The sequence below is a fragment of the Conger conger genome, chromosome 9 (genome assembly GCF_963514075.1).
Source record: "Conger conger chromosome 9, fConCon1.1, whole genome shotgun sequence".
NCBI classification, from domain to species: Eukaryota; Metazoa; Chordata; class Actinopteri; order Anguilliformes; family Congridae; genus Conger; species Conger conger.
In genome coordinates, this window is record NC_083768.1 from 9,495,915 (window position 1) to 9,510,293 (window position 14,379).

The window sequence follows — 14,379 nt, forward strand, 5'->3', positions numbered from 1 at the left end:
ACATGCACGTTAGGCTGATTGGAGAGTCTAAATTGCCCGTAGGTATGAGTGTGTGAGTGAATGGTGTGTGTGCCCTGCGATAGACTGGCGACCTGTCCAGGGTGTATTCCTGCCTTTCGCCCAATGTATGCTGGGATAGGCTCCAGCCCCCCTGCGACCCTGATCAGGATAAGCGGGTTCAGATAATGGATGGATGGATCTGGTTTTCTGTTTCCCATCTATGACAATTGTGATCCCCTGTTTACGGTAGTTTCCCGGATTTCAACATTCGTTCCAGTCTCGCATTACTTACTTCCCGCTTCTCTCGATAGTAAAATGTTGTAAAGCACTATTCTTACTAACTACTGCTAATCTAGATATTGTATGGTGTATCATGTTTCCCACCCGTTGTCTATTTGTTAGCCCACCTTTCTCCCGAGCTCCGCCTAGATTGTCACCTTCCCTCATGTATTTAAACCTCAGTCTCTGCTTTGTTCTTTGTCAGATCGTTGATCCTCATTCTCTGCCGAGTTTCTAGTTCGCCAGTTTGTAGAGATTCTTGAGACACCCTTTAGCCTGATTATGATTTGCCTTGCCCTTCTGATTTGCCTTGCCTTTCTTGTTTTGTTGGTTTCGACTTTTGCTACGTCCAGTCATTATTCGCCTGCCTGCTCCTTTTGTACTTTTCCTCATCTGATTTTTGGCTATGACTTTGGCTATGAAATCTCCCTTTGTACCACATCCCAAGGGTGCTAATAAATACAGGATTTGTATCTATATTGCATTTTGACTGCCTCAAATAAGTCACTTTGAGCTACAGTGAAGGATACTTTAGGCAGTATTGCTGCTGCAACTTATGTGTGGACTGTCACCTGTGAACAACAGATGAGGGATTGGGTGTGTGTGTCATCATTGAAAGCACACTGATTATTATTATTATGAACTGTGAACTTGAAGTGCTTTGAAGTGAACTGCAAAATAACTGTACAAAAATTATAGAATTGCCAAAAATGGTAATGCACCTGACATTTAAAAAAAATTGAAATGGGAAGTAATATGACTTTTTATGGTATATTCCTCTGAAATGTACATATGTTTTAAAGTGTCTGTTGCACATTTAATTGAAAGTAGTTTTTCCTCATATTTCTTTCAGAATATTTGGCTGAAAAGTTTTAGAACACTTTCCCTGAGTATAAAGGATGTCACAGAGTGCAAAATAACCAAGTATCCCCAGCCCCGCCCACCAATGCAACACCTGCTCACAGTGAGGAAAAGCACTGATTACAGAACTTACTCATATTATTCACACTGCCACTAACATCCTAGGAATATGGTTAATTTACTCTCTACACCTCAAGATTTATTTAATTTTACCAGAGCAACCAATGTAGTAACCAACATGCAGTCAAGAGGCTTTTGGGCTGAAGGTTCTGCATTAGCCTTCTGGTCCTTCTCAATGCGTACACCTGAAAGAGAAAGTGCAGTTACATGCTGTCTCCATTGTCCCTGCTGTACTGTGTGTCCTGAGAGAGCCTTCAGGGTCAGCTTATGAGAGACTGTTTTCACAGGCTGAACTCCAGCAGGTTTGCTGGGTGCACAGAGGTGTGTGACCTCACTGCTCTGGGGGGTGCAGTGGTAGTGTTCCACTGGATCTACACCCGGGCCTTCAGTAGTCTCCTCTCTACAGTGGTGATTACGCTCAGCCCTGTTTTGCTTTTTCACTCCCTGACTATCGAGCAAACAATCCAAATTCATGCAAGAATGTAGGAAACCTTGACTCCATAAATGTCCATTTACCTGTTCTGTGAAGTTCAGGAAGTTCAGTGCTCATGGAAATGCCCTGAAGCTTTCACCAAACTGACGGAGATGCTATACTGTATGTTGGTACAAGTACACTCTACAATAAGCAAAGGGATTTAAGTTAAAGACTATATACACTCATTGAGCACTTTATTAGGTATTTATTAGACATGTTTTTTAGACTGAAGTCTTCTGCAGCTGTAGCCTATCCACTTAGGGGTTTGATGTGTTGTGTGTCCAGAGATGCTCTTCTGCATACCACTGTTGTAATGTGTGGTTATTTGCGTTACTGGCACCTTCCTGTCAGCTTCGACCAGTCTGGCCCTTCTCTGGACTCTCATTAACAACACATTTTTGCCTGCAGAACTGCTGCTCACTGGATGTTTTTTTGCACCATTCACTGCAAACTCTTGAGACTGTTGCATGTGAAAATCCCAAGAGATCAGCAGTTTCTCAGATACTCAATCCACTCTGACATCAACAATCATTCCACGGTCAAAGTCACTGAGATCGAATTTCTTCTCCATTTTGACATTTGACAACATCTGCACGCTTTTATGCATTTAGTTGCAGACACATAATTGGCTGATTAGATATTTGCCTAAACAAGCTGGTCTACCTAATAAATTGCTCACTGAGTGTATAAAACGTATTCTTTGAAATAATTCTGTTTTTATTAACTGGAGTTTTTTGCTATTTAGATTCTGTAACATTCATTGATGAACAAGAATACTATGAAATCAACTTGTTTGTTTTGTTGCATTTTACAAATGTTTTTCACAATACACTTCACAGAAAAGCTTGGCCAAAACCCCCACAAGAGCAACAGTGGCTTGAAAACACTTTTTAAAGTAAAGTCTTAGTTCCAAAGTTTACATCAATAACAATGTATATTAACATGTGAAAGTAGTCTCCTTTACAGCAGGAAACATAGCAGGTAAAAGCCAGGCAGGTAAATTACAATGCAGTGTTCAAGCCCCAGCTTTATAGCCCTTCCCCAGAATGAAATGTAGCAATAATGTGGCAGGGAATCATTGACAAATGATCATTGTCTCTGTATGCATGTCTGCTGCCTTCTGACCACCCCAAATCAACATCCATGCACACTGAGGCTGATTACAGGAACCAAATGGTCATTGTGTGTGTGTGTGTGTCTGTGTGTGAGTGAGTTTGAGAGAGAGACTGTGTGTGTCTGTGTACTGCCTCCCATTGGGTTCTGATAGGCCATGGGAAACCCCTCCTTTATCTCATTTCCAGCAGCTCTACCTCAGTTCATATCAACAACCCGGCATGCTAAGGCGGATTAGAAACAACCCAAATTCCTGACAAGTACAACATCTTGCGTTTCTTAATTTATTTTTATCAAACATCTTCACTGGGATGATCAGTATCAGTCACTGTTACAGAAACCTTTGCTGGGCATATTTGCAGGGGGGCGTCATTCCTACCATCATCTTTCACATGAGGAGAGAAGTATGGGAACAGTCTCTCAGTAAACGTGTCTTCCAAAGTGTGAATGTGGGCCATGTCACTGGAGTCAAAGAAGGACACCTCCCCCCTGTCATAGTCCAGCTGCACTCTGATGCTCTGGGGTTTCCTCTCCAGTGTGAGCACAGTACCTCCTGCTCTGTACTGATCACCATTCCTCAGGGAAAAGACCCAGAATCCTTTCTCTGTGTTGAGTGTTATTCTTCCCTTCCTAATGATGGACTCTTTCACCACTCCTACATCCCAGGCAGTTTTACTCCCAACCTTCACCTCCCAGCTGTGCTTCCCTGAGGCAAACCCCTCAGATCCCAGCACAGCCACACCGGGCTTAAACCTCTCTGGGTTGTCAGGACAGTCCTGCGCTGTATCTGTGAGTCTCACAGTGGTCAGATCATCAGAGAGAGAGAGATGGGCACGTGCAGTGTTGGGGTCCAGCATCACAGGAGCTGAAATAAAGATAGATGTCTAAAAGACTGAAAGTTCAGCCACATGTCAAATACTCTATTCAGATTATTTTCTATATAATAATGAAAGATTCTAATATTTAAGTTTGAGTGATCTTGCAAATATATATATAAAACCCATTTGCATTTTAGAAATGAATAAAAACACAGCTGATGGCAAATGTGAAATTTCAAAAATTCTGTGTTTGCTGGTGTTCTGAGTGTGCTGCAGCCCACAGGATGTTCCTCCCCTTGGAGGAACTGTGTCTGAGTGACTCCATTTCTCTTTCACATCATTTCAATATACAGCCTGTTCCATTAGTCCTATGTGTTCAGTAAATGCTTCCAGAAAACAATGTTTTTCCCATCTGCCCCAGATACTCACTGTACTGCACCATCCCCAGCATCTTCTCCCAGACTCTGAACGTCAGGTTGCCCAGGTGTTTGGCCACATCTATCAGTGCCCCTGAGAGCAGCTCTGGGTCCTGCAGTGTGCACTGGGCTCTGTAACGACAGGCAGGAGTCAGTCAAGCTGAGGGAAAGTAGTGACTTAGACATGGAAATGAGGTGAGTGTCTCCATACCTGTCTTTGATGTTCTTGTAGCTCTGAAAAACACATATCAGCATAATTGTGATGCATGTATGCATGTACAAATGTTTCTTATTAGCAGTTTGGAATATTCCCTATTTTGCTGGTGAGGCCTTTCTTCACTGACCCGTTATTGAAACTGGCCACTGATACTCTGTTTCACAGTGAGCATCTCAATATGACTGGAACATGATAAACCCAGAACACTGTCAGTAAATGAAGCTCCTACCTTTAGAAAGGAGGTGTCTTCAGTGTCCATGGCCTTCTGTATTGTGGTGATTTTGTCTGTAAGGGTGGAGATGTGTCTTGTGATGTCTGCCAATTTCTCCTCCATGACCCGACTCTTCACCTCCCCTTCCTCCTTCAGTACAGCTAGTCTGGCCTCCTCTTCCTCTCGTAGGAACTGGTGCAGCCTTTTAAAGTCTGCCTTTATCTGCCTCTCTGTGTGCTGGGTTTGACTCTGCAATCAACACACAATGTTAAACCTGAAAAATGTAACTATGCTTTATATGTCAAACACAACAAACTAGAAGGGCCTGCACACCTTGGTAGAGTTTTTTTGCAGGTGCAGCTTTTTGAGGTTAAATTTTTGAAAAAGTAAGGAAAAAAGTGCAACACCACTTTATTTGCAGATGTGCTGACGTTTCGGCACTCTGATGAAGGCCTAGTGCCGAAACGTCAGCACATCTGCCAATAAAGTGGTGACTCTGTAAAGTAGCAGTGTTGCACTTTTTTCCTTACTTTTTCAAAAACACAACAAACTAAAAATAATACTTTCTAATTTTTTGTGCACTTAAAAATAATTCCTAGCTGCTTTACTTACCCTCATGTGTTCTGCGGTTTTCTTACACTCTCGTTCATTCTTAGTAAAGATCTTCAGTTTTTCTTTAATGAGATTAAGTGCAGGCTTGAGTTCCTCCTGCAGTGATATGAACCAGTTGTCACTTACAAAAAGACACAAGTGGCACAGTAATACCCCTGAATCAGGATAACTTTTTAATTACAAGGGAAATGTAGTTGTGAGGTGGGGTGTTAGAACGAACGCAGACACCAGGGTTCCTAAAAGCAGTTCACTCACAAACAACCACTAAATTTGCAAAGCAGACTAAAGGGACAGGAAAATGAAGATACAAAGTAAGAATGACCTTAAAATGAGAACTACCCCACCGGGGAAAAACTTCACACAAAGGGAAGGATAAAGAAGGTGAACTTAAATAGATCCCAAACAAGTGAAAAAGGAACACTTGTAGTAAATAAACTAACAAAGGGAGCGTTAGACTCCCACAAACCTTTTTTTTTTCCCAGCAAACCAGTGATACTGTTTACCAGCTTCAGCATAACGCAAATTACACAGAAGCTCCTGAATGCAGTGAGAGGAGGGTTTATCAAGGGTGCAGTCCGATTGCACACAAATGATTACACCTGTGAGTAAATAGGCTGAAAAGGCTGTCAACCGGCCACACCACCCTCCAGTGGTCCAAACCGGTACTGTACCAGTCGTTCGTAAATAGCCCTGCTACAACTCCAGTAAAGATCATAGAAATATACTTATAGCACATCATAACATTCTATAATTTTAAACATGTCAGAATTTTCAGCATATAGTATTAAAAAGCATCTATAATACTGGGTTGTACGTTATATATAATATTGCAGACTTGTGGAAGCATTTTTGAAATTAGTTGAAATTATATTGGCACAATAAGTCAATTGTACTGATTTTTTGTTACATACACACACAACAGATCTGTTAAAAACAAGAAATAGTGTGTCATTTTTAACACACCTTCATGTCTACTTAAGGACAACACATTCTGTGTTAAAAAATTTCTGTACTTCCTGGTTGTTGCTCAGCTCTCTCTCCAAGTATTTAACAGTATATACTGTATAATATTAGCTGGACCTGTATGACCTGTATGATGTAAGAGACTTTGTACTCATATCAAAATGTTTCTTGAGAATATGAAGTTGTTGTTTAAAAAAAAAAGTGATTACCTTAAGATCCAGTACAGCCTCTTCCACTGGACAGACTGGGTGGTTTGTGTGTTTTTTTGAAGTGTGGCAGACGACACAGAGAGTTTCTTTGTCATGTTTGCAGAATAATAGAAGTTTCTCCCCATGAAGACTACAGCGAGCCTCACTCTTGTGTGCAGTTTCTCTGTCAGTCTTCTGCTTTAAGTAGGATTCCACAATGCTCCTTAAGGCCAGGTTTTTAGGAGGTTCCTCCATAGAGGACTTTCTCCTGCAGATGGGACACTCTCGAGAGCGCTTCTCTTCCCGGTACTGCTGCAAACACCCTCTACAGAAGCTGTGGCTACATTTTAGAACAACAGGCTCTTTAAAAATATCAAAACATACAGAACAACAGATGAGCTCCTCTTCAGGAATCAAAGCTGGAGCCTCCATTTCACAGTCTCTCAGTCTCAAACTAGAAACCTTTGCTGGACATATTTGCAGGGGGGCGTCATTCCTACCACCATCTCTCCAACCAGGACAGAAGAATGGGAACAATCTCTCAGTGAACGTGTGTTTAAAAGTCTGAATGTGGGCCATGTCACTGGAGTCAAAGAAGGACACCTCCCCCCTGTCATAGTCCAGCTGCACTCTGATGCTCTGTGGTTTCCTCTCCAGTTTGAGCACAGTATCTTCTGCTTGGTACTGACCACCATTACACAGGGAAAAGACCCAGAATCCTTTATCTTTGCTGCTTATATTTCCCTTCCTAATAATAGACTCTTTCACCACTCCTATAGCCCAGATAGTTTTACTTCCAACCATCACCTCCCAGCTGTGTGTCCCTGAGGTAAACCCCTCAGATCCCAGCACATTCACACAGTGGTTAAACCTCTCTGGGTTGTCAGGACAGTTCTGTGCTGTACCTGTGCGTCTCACAGTGGTCAGATCATAAGAGAGAGAGAGATTGGCACATGCAGTGTTGGGGTCCAGCATCACAGGAGCTGAAATAAAGAATTTAGATATCTAAAAGACTGAAAGTCCAGCCACAGGTCAAATACTCTTTTCAGATTAGTCCATAAACACAGTATTTTCTATATAATAATGAAATATTCAAATATTGTAGTTTTAGCGATCTTGTAAAAATATATCTAAAACTCATTTGCATTTTAAAAATGAATAAAAACCCAGCAGATGGCAAATTTCATGGACAATTCACACAGCTAATAAACCATATTAAGTGGGTTTTAAATGGTTAATTCTGTGTGTGCTGCTGTTCTGAGTGTGCTGCAGCCCACAGGATGTTCCTCCACTTGGAGAAACTGTGTCTGAGTGACTCCATTTTTCTCCATCATTTCAATATACAGCCTGTTCCAACAGTCTTACGTGTTCAGTAAATGCTCACAGAAAAGAATGGTTTCACCATCTGCCCCAGATACTCACTGTACTGCACCAACCCCAGCATCTTCTCCCAGACTCTGAACGTCTGGTTGCCCAGGTGTTTGGCCACATCTATCAGTGCCCCTGAGAGCAGCTCTGGGTCCTGTAGTGTGCACTGGGCTCTGTAACGACAGGCAGGAGTCAGTCAAGCTGAGGGAAAGTAGTGACTTAGACATGGAAATGAGGTGAGTGTCTCCATACCCGTCTTGTATGTTCTTGTAGCTCTGAAAAACACAACAGCATAATTGTGATGCATGTATGCATGTACAAATGTTTCTTCTTAGCAGTTTGTCATATTCCCTATTTTGCTGGTGAGGCCTTGCATTATTGACCAGCTATTGAAAATGGCCACTGATACTGATATCACAGTGAGAAACTGCCCATCTCAAGATGAATGGAACAGGATAAACCCAGAACACTGTCAGTAAATCAAGCTCCTACCTTTAGAAAGGAGGTGTCTTCAGTATCCATGGCCTTCTGTATTGTGGTGATTTTGTCTGTAAGGGTGGAGATGTGTCTTGTGATGTCTGCCAATTTCTCCTCCATGACCCGACTCTTCACCTCCCCTTCCTCCTTCAGTACAGCTAGTCTGGCCTCCTCTTCCTCTCGTAGGAACTGGTGCAGCCTTTCAAAGTCTGCTTTTATCAGCCTCTCTGTGTGCTGCGTTTGTCTCTGCAATCAACACACACATTGAACATTGTAACTATTCTGTTCATGTCAAACACAAACTAAAAAGAATACTTTTCTAATTTTTTGTGCACTTTAAAATAATTCTGAGCAGCTTGACTTACCCTAATGTGTTCTGCGGTTTTCTTACACTCTTGTTCATTCATCTTTATAAACATCTTCAGTTTTTCTTTAATGAGATTAAGTGCAGGCTTGAGTTCCTTCTGGAGTGATATGAACCAGTTACATTACATTACATTACATTATTGGCATCTGGCAGACGCGCTTATCCAGAGCGACGTACAACAAAGTGCATACCCATAACCAGGGATAAGTTCGCTGAAAGACCCTAGAGGGAAGTACAATTTCAACTACTACCTGTACAACAAAGATAAGGATGAGGGCCAATTTTTTTTTTTTTTTGAACAAAGAAACAAACAACAGAGCAAAAATGACCAAAGTTCACTATTCAAACACTGCTTACCTAGCTAACTAAAAATACCGATACACAAAGCAAGTCACAGAGACAACAATTAAGGTTCACAGGGAGGTAGGGAGGGATGGGGAGAGGTGCTGCTTGAAGAGGTGTGTCTTCAGCTTGCGCTTGAAGGTGGGGAGAGATTCTTCGGTTCTGACCTCAACGGGGAGTTCGTTCCACCACCGTGGAGCCAGAACAGACAGTAGTCCTGAGCATGAGGTAGAGGTTCGGAGAGGGGGAGGTGCCAAGCGGCCTGTGGAGGCTGAACAAAGAGGTCTGGCAGGGGTGTAGGGTCTGATGATTGTTTGTAGATAAGCTGGGGAAGACCCCTTAACTGCTTGGAAGGCTAGCACCAATGTTTTGAATTTGATGCGAGCCATGACAGGCAGCCAGTGGAGGGACGTAAGCAGGGGGGTGACGTGTGAGTATTTGGGAAGGGTGAAGACCAGACGAGCTGCTGCATTCTGGATAAGTTGGAGGGGTCTGATGGCGGACGCTGGGAGGCCAGCCAAGAGGGAATTGCAGTAGTTCAGGCGGGATAGAACCATCGCTTGGACCAGGAGCTGGGTCGAGTAGGGGGTGGGAAAGGGGCGGTGGTTGTCCATCCAGCTCTGGATGTCCCTCAGGTAAGCAGAGATACGGGCTGAAAGCTGCGTATCAGACGGCGGGAACGAGACGAAGAGTCGGGTATCGTCCGCGTAGCAGTGGTAGGATAGCCCATGTGCAGTGATCACAGGGCCAAGGGAACGAGTGTAAAGATAAAAAAGAAGCGGGCCTAGGACTGAGCCCTGGGGAACTCCTGTGGCGAGGGGCCGAGGTGTTGATACCGAACCAGCCCAGGCAACCTGGAAGGAGCGACCAGAGAGGTAGGACTCAATCCACTCCAGGGCCGTGCCACAGATGCCCGTTGCTGACAGGGCAGACAGGAGGATGGAGTGATCCACAGTTGTCACTTACAGAAAGACACAGGTGGCACAATAATACCCCTGAGTCAAGATCATTATAACTTTTTAGGTACAAGGGTAAGGTAGTTGTGAGGTGGGCTGTTGGGTGTTAGACCAAGCACAAACACCAGGGTTCCTAAAAGCGGTTCACAAACAACCACTAAATCTGCAAAGCAGACTAAAGGGACTACCCCACCAGGGAAAAACTTCACACAAGGGGAAGGATAAAGAAGGTGAATTTAAATAGATCCCAAACAAGTGAAAAAGGGAAACTTGTAGCAAATAAACTAGGGAGAGTTAGACACCCCCAAAAACACTGTTCTCAGTGAAAATAGAAGAGTATTCTAACAGAGGGAGAGTTAGACTCCCACAAACTCTTTCCCCAGTGCACCAGCGATACCATTTACCAACTTCAGCATATTTCACAGAAGCTCCTGAGTGCAGTGAGAGGAGGATTCATCAAGGGTACGGACCGATTGCACACAAATGATTACACCTGTGAGTAAATAGGCTGAAAATACTGTACACCAACCACACCACCATCCAGTGGTCCAAACCGGTACTGCACCACAACTCCAGTAAAGATCACAGAAATAGACTTATCATTCTATATTTTTGTGCATTTTCTGTACTATAAAACCAGTCAGAATTTTCAGCATATGGGATTAAAAAGCATCTATTATACTGGGTTGTATGTTCTATATAATATTGCAGAATTTAAGAAATGTGGAAGCATTTGTAAAATTGGTTTGATGTATTGGTACAATAAATCAATAGTATTGATTTTCTGGTACATTCACACACAACAGATCTGTTAAAAACAACAAATAGTGTGTAATCTTTAACACACCTACATGTCTTCTAAAGGAGAACACATTCTGTGTTAAAAAAAATAAAAAACTCTCCCTTTGTAACACAGCAATCCTTTTTGACAGAATAGGCTATAGCTCTCATCTCCTCTCGTTGTATACTTATTGTAGATTTCTGACTTCCTGGTTGTTGCTCAGCTCTCTCTCCAAGTAGTTAACAGTATGTACTGTATAATATTAGCTTAATCATAACTGGACCTGTGTGATCTACGAGACTTTGTACTCATATCTACATGTTTCTTGAGAATATGAAATTGTTGTTTTAAAAAAAAGTGATTACCTTAAGATCCAGTACAGCCTCTTCCACTGGACAGACTGGGTGGTTTGTGTGTTTTTTTGAAGTGTGGCAGACGAGACAGAGAGTTTCTTTGTCATGTTTGCAGAATAATAGAAGTTTCTCCCCATGAAGACTACAGCGAGCCTCACTCTTGTGTGCAGTTTCTTTGTCAGTCTTCTGCTTTAAGTAGGATTCCACAATGCTTCTTAAGACCAGGTTTACAGGAGGTTCCTCCACAGAGAAAGTCTTTCTCCTGCAGATGGGACAGTTTTGAGAGCCCTTCTCTTTCCAGTACCGCTGGAGACACACTCTGCAGAAGCTATGGCTACATTTTAGGACAACAGGCTCTTTAAAAATATCTGAACATACAGAACAACGGAGCTCATCCTCAGGTATCAAAGCTTGAGCTGCCATTTCACGGTCTCTCAGTCTCTCAGTCTGATATTTTCACTTATGCTGAAACTCAGAACAGAACACACGTTATGTGCTTCAAAAACACAACAATCTTGCAGATCAGGTTTGTTGTTCTCAGTCTGTGATAAATTATTGAGTGTGTTTGTATTCTGTCATTTACAGAGATGATGTTACTCAATCTGAATGCAGTGGACAGATTTACAGGGTGCAGTAATATGCCACTGAAGGTCAATTTTTACGTGTATAGCACATTGCATCCACGAAAATGAAATCTGCTTCACAAAAAAGGAGGAGCAGATGATGCACATGGGGCCTGCAGCCATTCAGGCTCCACTGTGAAACCAGCACCAGCAGCCATTCAGGCTCCACTGTGGAACCAGCACCAGCAGCCATTCAGGCTCCACTGTGGAACCAGCACCAGTGGCCATTCTGGCTCCACTGTGGAACCAGCACCAGCGGCCATTCCGGCTCCACTCATCTTCAGGTCCATGTGGAACCTGCAGGCACTGGAGACATGGCATTCCTTAACTTTTATGTTCTGGGAAAAGTTATCAGCTTTGCATTCAAGTGAAATTTAAAGAGGATTGTTCCTTTTTAAAATCAACCTTGTCATCCTGATCTTGAATGGAGCACTTTGTTATTGACGGCTGTTGTTCTGTAAAGTACATTTCAAGTAATATATACTTGAGTCCTCAACTTAAAGCCAAGCTAAGAATGTCCCACTTCCTTAATTAACTTTCCTCAGTCACACCAGTGGTGTGTGTGTGTGTGTGTATGTAAGTGCAGTTATGTGCTGTCTCCATTGTCTCTGCTGTACTGTGTATCCTGAGAGAGCCTTCAGGGTCAGCTTATGAGAGACTGTTTTCACAGGCTGAACTCCAGCAGGTTTGCTGGGTGCACAGAGGTGTGTGACCTCACTGCTCTGGGGGGTGCAGTGGTAGTGTTCCACTGGATCTACACCCGGGCCTTCAGTAGTCTCCTCTCTACAGTGGTGATTACGCTCAGCCCTGTTTTGCTTTTGCACTCCTTGATTATCTAGCAAACAATCCAAATTCATGCAAGAATGTAGGAAACCTTGACTCCTTTAATGTCCATTTACCTGTGAAGTTCAGGAAGTTCAGTGCTCATGAAAATGCCCTGAAGCTTTCACCAAACTGAAGGAGATGCTGTACTGTATGTTGGTACAAGTACACTCTAACAAAGGGATTTAAGTTAAAGACTATATACACTCACTGAGCACTTTATTAGGTATTTATTAGACATTTTTTAGAGTTAAGTCTTCTGCAGCTGTGGCCTATCCACTTATGGGTTTGATGCATTGTTTGTTCAGAGATGCTCTTCTGCATACCACTGTTGTAATGTGTGGTTATTTGCAGAACTGTCACCTTCCTGTCAGCTTCGACCAGTCTGGCCCTTCTCTGAGCTCTCAGTAACAACACATTTTTGCCTGCAGAACTGCTGCTCACTCAATGTTTTTAGTTTTTTTGCACCATTCACTGCAAACTCTCGAGACTGTTGCACGTGAAAATCCCAAGAGATCAGCAGTTTCTCAGATACTCAATGCACTCTGACATCAACAATCATTCCATGGTCAAAGTCACTGAGATCGAATTTCCTCATGCTTTTATGCATTTAGTTGCAGCCACATAATTGGCTGATTAGATATTTGCATAAACAAGCCAGTCTACCTAATACATTGCTCACTGTGTATAAACCTTATTCTTTGAAATAATTATGTTTTCATTAACTGGAGTCCTTTTTTGCTATTTAGATTCTGTAACATTAATTCATGAACGAGAATACCATGAAATCAACTCGTTTATTTGTTTTGTTGCATTTTACAAATGTTTTTCACTAAAAATGATTGGTGATTACTTGCCAATTCCAGTGATTTAATTGCAATTAAGAATTACAATACTAATAATTGTCACGCAATAATTGTCAGCCAAGTATAAGGAATGCAAACTCAAAGTTTGAGGTCAATGGCAGGAGTGCAGGTAAGCCTGTACACTGCCTTATAAACCTGGATAAAAAGGAAAGGCACTGATCAGGTATAAAAACACTTGATTTAACCACATGAGTGTATCCGTTTTATGCATGTTTTATTCATTATATGAAATAAACTCACAAAATAATACATTCTATATGTCTGTGTGTGTCCATGTGCGTGCTCCCATTCGGTTCTGATAGGCCATGGAAAACCCATCCTTAAAATCACAATTCATGTCAACAACCAGGCATGCTGAGGCGGATTACAAACAACCCAAATTCATCTCGTTTCTTCATTTTTATTTATTTTATCAAACATCTTCACTGGGATGATGTCACTGTTACAGAAACCTTTGCTGGACATATTTGCAGGGGGGCATCATTCCTACCACCATCTTTCAAATCAGGAGAGAAGTATGGGAACAATCTCTCAGTGAATGTGTGTTTAAAAGTGTGAATGTGGGCCATGTCACTGGAGTCAAAGAAGGACACCTCCCCCCTGTCATAGTCCAGCTGCACTCTGATGCTCTGGGGTTTCCTCTCCAGTGTGAGCACAGTACATCCTGCTTGGTACTGATCACCATTGCTCAGGGAAAAGACCCAGAATCCTTTCTTTGTGCTGAGTGTTATACTTCCCTTCCTAATGATGGACTCTTTCACCACTCCTACATCCCAGGCAGTTTTACTCCCAACCTTCACCTCCCAGCTGTGCTTCCCTGAGGTAAACCCCTCAGATCCCAGCACAAACACACAGGGGTTAAACCTCTCTGGGTTGTCAGGACAGTTCTGCGCTGTATCTGTGAGTCTCACAGAGGTCAGATCAGAGAGAGAGAGTTTCTGATGTGCAGTGTTGGGGTCCAGTATCACAGGAGCTGAAATAAAGAATATAGATATCTAAAAGGCTGAAAGAACAGGCGCATGTCAAATACTCTGTTTATGAGCTAATCTGAATACAGTATTTTCTATATAATAATGAAAGATACTAATATTTAAGTTTGAGTGATCTTGCAAAAATATATATAAAACCCATTTGCATTTTAAAAATGAATA

General features: G+C 42.4%; 3 protein-coding genes across 3 annotated transcripts in view; all 3 read right to left on the reverse strand.

Annotated features, from left to right (window-relative positions):
• Nucleotides 1–2,431: 2,431 nt before the first annotated feature.
• LOC133137937 (zinc-binding protein A33-like) lies at nucleotides 2,432–4,418 on the reverse strand. Its single transcript, XM_061256359.1, has 2 exons — nucleotides 4,096–4,418; nucleotides 2,432–3,713 (listed from the first exon to the last, which is right to left on the reverse strand). The coding sequence occupies exons 1-2, from the start codon at nucleotides 4,115–4,117 to the stop codon at nucleotides 3,142–3,144; spliced, it is 594 nt and encodes a 197-aa protein (XP_061112343.1). The 5' UTR covers nucleotides 4,118–4,418; the 3' UTR covers nucleotides 2,432–3,141.
• A 2-nt stretch (nucleotides 4,419–4,420) lies between these two features.
• Nucleotides 4,421–11,340, reverse strand: LOC133136772 (E3 ubiquitin-protein ligase TRIM35-like). The gene is made up of 3 exons (XM_061254492.1): nucleotides 10,930–11,340; nucleotides 5,123–5,218; nucleotides 4,421–4,759 (listed from the first exon to the last, which is right to left on the reverse strand). Exons 1-3 carry the CDS (start codon nucleotides 11,338–11,340, stop codon nucleotides 4,430–4,432), a joined length of 837 nt encoding a protein of 278 aa, XP_061110476.1. The 3' UTR covers nucleotides 4,421–4,429.
• A 2,293-nt stretch (nucleotides 11,341–13,633) lies between these two features.
• Nucleotides 13,634–14,379, reverse strand: part of LOC133137934 (zinc-binding protein A33-like) — a 65,578-nt gene continuing 64,832 nt past the window's right edge. Inside the window, exon 5 of the mRNA XM_061256357.1 lies at nucleotides 13,634–14,201. Within this exon, the coding sequence (XP_061112341.1) occupies nucleotides 13,651–14,201 (551 nt within the window). The 3' untranslated portion in view covers nucleotides 13,634–13,650. The remainder of the gene's footprint in view (nucleotides 14,202–14,379) is intronic.